The sequence below is a fragment of the Phanerochaete carnosa genome (genome assembly GCF_000300595.1).
Source record: "Phanerochaete carnosa HHB-10118-sp unplaced genomic scaffold PHACAscaffold_11, whole genome shotgun sequence".
Lineage (NCBI taxonomy): Eukaryota > Fungi > Basidiomycota > Agaricomycetes > Polyporales > Phanerochaetaceae > Phanerochaete > Phanerochaete carnosa.
The window spans coordinates 1,711,460-1,719,891 of record NW_006767638.1 but is presented as its reverse complement, the minus strand read 5'-3'; the positions used below and the strand labels follow the sequence as shown (position 1 = coordinate 1,719,891).

Genomic DNA, 8,432 nt, shown 5'->3' with positions numbered 1-8,432 from the left:
ACTGGCCAGACTAACAAACATGCATAAATGTTGGCCAGACTAACAAACATACATATATGCCGGCCAGAACAATGAATGTACACAGATACTGGCCAGACTAACAAGCATACATTTATGCTGGCCAGAGCAACAAATGTATATGAACACTGGCCAAACTAACAAATATGTATATCTGCTGGCCAGGCCAATAAATGTATATAAACTCTGGCCAGACCAACAAATGTATATGAACACTGGCCAAACTAACAAACATAACATATCTGCTGGCCAGACCAATGGATGTACATAAACTCTGGCCCAGCCAATGAATGTATATAAACTCTGGCCAAGTCAATGAATGTACATAAACTCTGGCCAGACTGACAAATATATTTCAAATGTTGGCCAGGTCAATAGGTGCATGTGAGCTACTGGTCAGACATATGTATATGCTGGCTAAACATTTAAATGCCAATTAGTTTGATATATACACTTTCAAGCTAATACATGTATGTAAATGCTAACTAAGCTTAGCAAGTGTATACAAATATTGGCCTGGCTAAAATACATATTTAAATGCCTGTCAGAACCAGCTCATTTACATAGGCATTAGCCTAGCTAACAGATATATATAAATGCTGGCCAGGCTTACAAATTAAACATCTGGCCAGCATTTGGATAACTCATTCTAGTTGTAACATTGTCATATTGACTTGCTCCATATGCAGTGAAACATTTGTAACTGAACTGTGTGTCTTGTTGGCCACTGAATATTGTCATTTGACAGTATTTACATGTGAAAGTGCTCTCCAGAGTGCATTTTACTCTTTTCACAGTGCTTGCAGATTTTTCATCACACAACCCACATTTTAACCACCAACCCCCGTCCAAAAGAAGAGTAGAATGTAACGGAGTAGACTAACTTCCATATAGGAGGCGTCTAAGTCACGTGACCTAGATAGGCGCCACTGGGCGCCTTGAAAGCCGGCGTCTGTTGGTGCATCAATGATGCGCTGATGGCGGCAGGCGGTGATGGCGGATCATTTCGCCCCACGACTGTCAGCTTTTGTCGGGTGATGCGCCTCACGGCGCATCACGGCGGTCACCGATGTTCTAGATCCATCACGTGGCATGACGTCATAAAAAGATGGCATCACCGGCTAACTGACTAGCCGGTATGTCGGATCAATACGGTCTTGCGGTAATCCCTATATGGTATGCCCGAGTCTTCTAACTCCACAGCCGATGCTTCTTCGCTGAGACCGAGGTCTCGTGCGCGGGCAAAGAAGCCCAACGGCCAATTGCATTATTTTCTTGCTTCCGTGTCCCTCTGGGGCCACGTCAGCGGGTGGCTGGTGTCCCGGTAACCAGGGTCCAGCCAGCAAGGTATAAGTACTTCCGGTAGAACGCTGATGAGTGTCAACGAAAGTCTCCTGTGCAGTTCACCACTGCGAGGACCTCCGACCTACCTGACACACACAACACGTCGCTCGGTCTCGCTCCCCCCATCCTAACCTAGATCAGAGCAAGGATGATAAACAGAGAAACAGAGTGGGGTGCTGCATGGTGGACAAAGATGTAGAGGGCACAGAAGGCTCTGTAGGCCTTCCACCAGGCGCATCGGTCGTTGTCCACGTCTGTAGAGTTACTGCTGAAGATCAGAGTCTTGAAAGAGCCAACTGACTGCCAGTACGCAGAATTGCTGGTCATCTGTCGAACAGCAGAATGAAATACAGACTGCTCAACTTCTGCTCCAGAGCTGAGTACGTCAGAGGAAGGGGCATGAAGGTCTGCCTCAGATGGTTGCCTAAGCAAGACAAAGCTGCGAAATGCAGGAGCATTCCGAAGAAGGGCTGTGAGTGGGATGTTTGAGCAAGTAACACCCTTGGGCATGCACATCATGGAGCGAAGAGAGGGCAAGCTGGGCACTGCGAAGCTGCTCTGTACAAGGACGAAGTGTCTAAAACAAGGTATAAGCATCCAAGGACAGATCAAAAGACGTAAGGCTGATTCACATGTATAGCCTGCTCAGGGTTTTGAAGGCTACCAAGTCCGTTGCCCACGACTCCAGAAGTCTGAGCTATAGTGGGAATCGTTTCAAAAGCGATCTGCAAGGGAATATGCAAGGTCAGATATAGCAGTAACCACAATAGAGTGTAGAAACACACTCTCGGCCATGTACGAGGGCAGATATTTTCATCAGCCTGAGAATCCAAGCGAGACTCCGGCCTTGACCGTGTAATGGCTGTGCTTGTAAGAACAGACTGTAAAGTCATTAGACGAACTGCCAAAGATCAGACCAGATGAGACGCATACTCCAGAAGTGGCCATTGCCAGGGTAGTGGTATGTGTAAGCTGTGATCCAGCAAGAGGACCCAACTCTATGGCCTAATGCTCGTGAGCACAGGAGAGAAATAGAGCAGAGGAACAGGCACTCACATCATCAACATCGTTATTCAGAGAGCTTGAACATCTGGGAGAGCAAGTGATAGGATCATGGGAGACATCAAATACTTCCTTGAGTTCAGTTAGGATGAACCTCTAAGAGAAGCATGCATGCAGTAGGTTATCATGCTCGAGGTCAGAGGTACCGCTGACATCAAGCAGATCATGAAGGAGAGGGCCAGTGCGAGGAGCTAATGGAATTATAGATGTTCAATAATGACGAAGCAGCAAAGCAGGAGGAAAGTCAAACACACCGAGCCAGATCAGAGAAAGGTCGTTCAAAGACTTGTTAGAATGGCGAAACAGCTGACTAAGCTTCACAAAGGCTGCCACTGTGATCTGCCCACCAGTAAGAGACTTGACTTTGATCTTCCGGCGAGGAGGGACCTTCTCGGTCTTACAATGAGATGGCTGCATAATGTAGAAGGGAGCTTCATCAAACTCCAATGGAACCGTGTTTGAAGAAGCTGTAGAGTATCGAGCTGCACGAAGGGCACGCTCTACTTAGGACAACAACTGCTGCCAGATGACACCAACATGAGGAAGCGAAACTTTGAAGTGCAGGCTGTGGCTACTGAGAGCATTGAGAGTGAGACAAGTGTCTCTGACGGTGAGACGCAAGCTAGGGAACAGGTAATTGTGATTCCAAGAGCCAGGCTGGTGTGCATGGCATTGGTTAGTTTAACATGTACTGAAGGTTAGACAGAAGATGTACCAGGAATGGAAGAAAGGCGACCATAAAGTCTTTATCTGGAGACACCTGCACATGACCAGCCAGAGGCCTAGTAGCCGAAGGAAAGGCTGTTCTTGGTTGACCAGGGCTGCTAGCCAGTTGAGATGAGTTGAAAACCTGCTGATTGTGCTGAGGAAGGCTCTGCTGAGCATGTCTGGCTCGTTCTTGACTGACTGTCAATACTCCCTCTTGTGCAGAGTCGATTGCGCCACGAAAAGCATGGATTGGGCTCACAAAGCCTGGCCAAATAGTGCTAAGTGCAGAGCGCAAAGAACTATGATGACTGCCAATATTTATTAATGTACACAGGTGCTTCTCTGGCTAGCGGCTGACTACCAAGGCCTGCACTGGTCAAGCTGCGCATAACAAAAGGATTGGTTGCGGTGAGGCTGTTGTCCATGTCCAAAACTTGAGATTGGGGATACAAAGGCTGAGATAAACCACTACTTGTGGTCCCAGTACTGCCGGTGTGCCATCAGAGGACAAGATAGGGCTGGGAGAAAGGGATAATGTACAAAGTACAGCGCTCATTGGATCTATGAGCCCACCATGGATGGCCACAGAAGGTGCAGGGCATGTTGGCATCATGGGTTATCTGGAAGAGATATATATTGTAGATTGGCACTTGATGCACAAGGTATAATACTTACCTTTACAAGCCGGCCGCCATTACTGTCGTGGCAGACAAACTGAACGCATCCAACTGAGCACTCAGAGGATGTGTCGGTAGGGAATCCAGAGCATTCTTTGCCCTCAGGCAACGAAGGGAGGAGTTGAGTGTCCATGGCCTGAGAGCATGACCAGCTGAAGTGGCCATGTAGTTGGGCCACGACGCTTTATATTCACCTGGCGATCATAAAGCGTCGTGGCCCACCATGCATGAAAGCCCGAAAAGTCTCCAATTTTCCATCACTTTCTGGAGCTGCATCTAAGCTTACAGTGTACAATTTAACCTAGGAGTGCCCAGCAGACTGTGGCTGCCTGTCGGGTCGTCAGTATTGAAAAATTCTGGGCCTGTCTGCCCATTTCCGCCCAGCCGCGTCTACATTTGGGTGGTTTGGCTGATGTAATCCACAGAGACTAAGCGTCGGTGTGCCGTTTCTGCCACAATCTGCCGGTATCTGCCCTTCGAAACCACTGGCACTGTATCACTACCCAAAACACAGGATTTTGTCTGACAAGGACCTTCATATAGCTTGGCTGCTGTGTGGCTTGACTGTAACGGCTAGCAGCTAAGTAATCGAGCCATGGCAACACTAGCTATCATCACAAACAACAGCAAAGGCCAGACAGTCAGTAGGACACCACATTGACTCATTGAGCAACATGCTCTACAAGCTGAATGCAAAGTGGATCACCGAGGACTTTGGGCATGGGTTGAACAACAAGGTCAGAGAGCTCCATGGCAAAGGGCTCAGATTGACAGCCGGCAGGCTGTCGGTATGTATACCAAATCAAGTAATGGCGGGCGGGCAAGGTGATATGCCATATATAGTAACAATTGGGCTAGGTGCAGTCTAATCACAGAGACGCCGGGGCACAGACATTGGCACAGAGCGTCAAATTCCTGGACTTTCTGGATTGGACGGGGGCATTTTCCGAGATCAGGACCCGAGAACCGCCCGGTTACAGTCATTAGTTAAGTCATTCAGTAAAGTCAGTGACTATTTAACTAGGTACTAACTAGTCATTAACTAGCACAACACTGCGCAGATAACGAAGTTCGTTATCTGCGTCTGAGCAGGACTCATCGTGCGCGGCCTCAGGGCGCCTATGGCATCTGGGAATGCAATGCGTCGGCAGTTGATTCGACTCGTATAAATGGAATTTAAATCCAGAAAGTCTGGTTTAGCTATCTGTCTAGCTCCATGATTCTTCAGTAGCTGTAAGGATCTCACGTTTCCGGATGTGCCGCATCGGCGAACACCGTGCCACAAAGGCGCGGCAAGCTGGCGCCCTCCCATCTCCCCGTTCTCCGCTCTCCACTGTCTCTGCGGCATATCTATTCCTTCTCTCTCCCCCCCAATATCCCACCCCAATGTGCGAGTACTGCTCTACCGACACATCTGTTCCTGCGGCGTCTAGCTCAAAGGACGTTTCGGTATCGGCTGCATCAACGGATCAGGATACCACCAGCGAAGAAGAGATGTTGCAGGAGGTTGAGCGGGAGCTGAAAATGGAGGAGGGACTGGACGAGGAAGCCTCCAGAATAGTGTCGCCAGCTGTGCAGGAGGGTCAGGGTGAGGGATCTAAAAAGCATGGGCTGGTTGAAGAAGTGGATATTTGGTCTGCGAGTCGTGTTTTGAAGCGAGTTCGTACGGAGGAGGTTCAATCTCAGGCATTGGGTGCGTCTATCTGCAGTGGAGCTTATGCCACGACTCTTACAAACAATGATGTGCAGCAGATCTTAATGTATTCATTGCTATCTCGAACCTCTCCACACTCGTTAGTAGCCTCGAGCGCATTACAGAACAAGCCGTCTCGTCTGCGACGGTTCTGCGTGACGAAAATGCGAGAATACAAGATGAGAACGCAAAATTACAACGTTCTTCGCAGGAGTACTTGAAGAAGGCTGATGAACTCGAGCGTGTGCTGTGGAAAGTCCGCGAGGAGTACTACGGGCTCAAGGGGATGGCCGGCGCGCAGGCTTTGGCGTTGCAGAAGGCACAGGATGCTGCCGCAGAGAGAGAAAGCCCAACGAAGCACACACACGACGCGGAGCGGCAGATCGAGCACCTCCGTCAGAACTTGCAAACGCTCACAAGGGACTACGACGAGCTAAAGAACGAGAACGAGAATCTCCGTGCACAGAACGACAACGTCCGTGCGCAGCGTGACAAATATCGCGCGAGCGCAGAAGCGCACACGAAGAAAGCAGAAGAGCTTCTGCACGTACTTTGGCGTGTGCGCGACGACTATTACCGGCAGAAGGCGACGGCGAAGCAGGCAGGCGAACTATCCCGGAAGGTCGAGCGACTCAGCGCAGAGAATTCTTTACTACAGCAATCCCTCGACACGTTGCGCGACGAACACGAGCAGCTCAAGCGGGCTTGGACGCTGTCTATTGTGGGCCCATCAGGCTAATGCGCGGGCGGACCAGTCCTAAGTTATACACTATATATCCTGTATGCCTCCCACCGTAGAATATACCCGGCTTAGAAGCGCCTGTCCATGAGCACGCTTTGGATCGTTTTATCTGCTCCAAAACACGGCAGCCATTCGTCGAGCGCGAGCTCGAACAGCGCGAGTCCAGAGTAGAAGGGCTCTTGTGACACCGGACTGTAGAACCCAACAGTTCGGAAGTCGCTATGGTTCGAGTCGGGTGTGAGCAACACGCGCAGGTCTGAGACATGAACCATGTTCGCATGCGTGAGACCAAAGAAGGACGGGTACGCCGGAGCTTCATTGCATCTGTGCGGCGGCATAGTCAGCATGTCGGCAATGGCGAACGTCAGGGAGATGCATACCGCGGCACTACAACACTTGGAAGGCGGTGTGGAGAGTTATCTTCGATGGAAGCGAGTCCCATCGTTCGCCACGGGTCAACTGTGAGTCGTCATGCGTTCAGCCGATGATCATCGTGCAGAAGAAAGACGCTTACATTCACCCATTGTGAACAGCACGTTCGATGGGCTCATATCCCATCCGCCATACTTGTTAACATGCTCGACCTGTGGTGACGGTGGAAGTCCACTGCCGAAGGTGTTGTTGCACTCCTGCTGGAAGAGCTCTAGGGAAAGGAACGATGTCTCAATAGAGAGCGGGTTATTCGGGTCGCCGCGCTGGTAGAATCCTAGGATGCAGCGATTAACGCATGAAGAGCACATCAATCAGTGAACCGCTCACCATACTCCGAGCAGTACTGCCACATCCACGAGAGATCTGCGACTGGATCGTCTGGGTCACCTGGTATCTCATCGTAATTTATTTGTACGAGCCCGGTGAGGAATGAGTCGAGGGCGACCTCGATGCTATCTGCCGCTGCCAGCCCAAACTCCTGAGCGTCTACGATGAAGTTGTGCGTCTCAAGGATGTTGCAGAAAGGGAGGAGTGACGCATTAAAACCATAGTACTACAGTACCATGGGTGAGTGCTTCGATGCAAGAAGGAGCCTTGATCGTACCTGGTAGAAATCCAGTGGATCCATGAGAACACCGGCTGCAGAAACATCGCTGGTATTTGCCGCAGTGGCCAAACTAACCGTCACGTTCTTCGTCGGACTGCTTGCCCTAGCACCCAAGAGACGTTGCTTCAAGAGTATCTGCTCCGCGTCGGTGCCGTTCGCGAGAGTGGCATCAACATACTTCGTGACCGCGACCCAGTCTGCAGAACAGTTACGTGTCAGGCTGCGTTCAGCAGCCTTGTAGTAAGATGCCATGTCTACCTGCGCTTGGACGGGCGCAGATGATGCCCAGACGGCAAAGAATGTCGCCGGATTGCGCACGCGGAGAAGCGCGCCGCGGACGCCAGGGTACGAGCCACCGATCCAAACCCAGGGTGTGAGGGAGGGGTGGAGCGCCGCAGAGCTGAAATTGACAGAAGGATTCTGTGACTGTGTGGAGGATGGAAGAGTGAAGCGGTCAGCGAAGTAGACGACGTCCTCAAGTGCTTGCTCTGTCGTGAGGAACTGCCATTGTTCGGTGGTCGTATTGTCCTGTAGCAGACCGTCAGACTTCGTTACAGCGCAACAAAGCTCAAAAGCGCACATTCACCGGAAAGGGAAGCGAGTCGCCGTAGAACCTGTGCTCCCAAAGAACTGCCACTCCATTGTATCGCTTTGCAAGTCGCATCGTTGCTGAGAGACCGTGGTATTCCTACACTATGTTGGATTCTGACTGATACGATTTCTTCTGAACGAACGTACCTGCAAGTAGTATGATAACAGTGGTTCTGCATTTTGTTCGCCAGAATCAAAAACTGCATCCGACAAGACCAGTATGTCAGCATGACAGCCACTATACGCAGATAAAATGCGATCTGCATACAAAAGACCGGACCCCCAAGTTCGTAGTACGACGCGTTAACCCAATACCTATTCTTGAAGGTGCCTGGAGCACCGCCAAAGTGGTCTAGCGGCATCTGAGGTAAGGTTAGCGAAGGAGGTCATCAAGCTACAGACAAAGTCGACGTACTTCTATGAACAGCGGGTCATTCTGCACCGTCTCCCCTCTCTTGACTGGTGCAAACCGCTCTTGCGGCCGCTTCCGGGACGCGGAAACCAAGCTGCTGAACGTGTATAGGGCGAATATCAACAGAATCTTCATGATGTTCATGT

At 50.4% G+C, this 8,432-nt stretch overlaps 1 protein-coding gene across 1 annotated transcript; it reads right to left on the bottom strand.

The window, feature by feature from the left end:
- Window positions 1-5,115: 5,115 nt before the first annotated feature.
- On the bottom strand, window positions 5,116-8,249 carry PHACADRAFT_130303 (uncharacterized protein). Its single transcript, XM_007401035.1, has 9 exons — window positions 8,143-8,249; window positions 8,022-8,074; window positions 7,864-7,971; window positions 7,281-7,811; window positions 7,004-7,229; window positions 6,759-6,950; window positions 6,625-6,703; window positions 5,562-6,568; window positions 5,116-5,502 (listed from the first exon to the last, which is right to left on the bottom strand). The coding sequence occupies exons 1-8, from the start codon at window positions 8,234-8,236 to the stop codon at window positions 6,313-6,315; spliced, it is 1,539 nt and encodes a 512-aa protein (XP_007401097.1). The 5' UTR covers window positions 8,237-8,249; the 3' UTR covers window positions 5,116-5,502; window positions 5,562-6,312.
- Between the last annotated feature and the right edge of the window lie 183 nt (window positions 8,250-8,432).

What these genes read in the sequence shown, in the direction of transcription:
- PHACADRAFT_130303 (XM_007401035.1), bottom strand. Translation starts at nt 8,236, where the DNA reads ATGCCGCTAGACCACTTTGGCGGTGCTCCAGGCACCTTCAAGAATAGG. An exon ending in ACTTGGGGGTCCGGTCTTTT is followed by an intron (nt 8,075 to 8,142) that starts GTATGCAGATCG and finishes TGTCGGATGCAG; the next exon opens with TTTTTGATTCTGGCGAACAA. An exon ending in CCAAGTGTTGTAGTGCCGCG is followed by an intron (nt 6,569 to 6,624) that starts GTATGCATCTCC and finishes GCCGCCGCACAG; the next exon opens with ATGCAATGAAGCTCCGGCGT.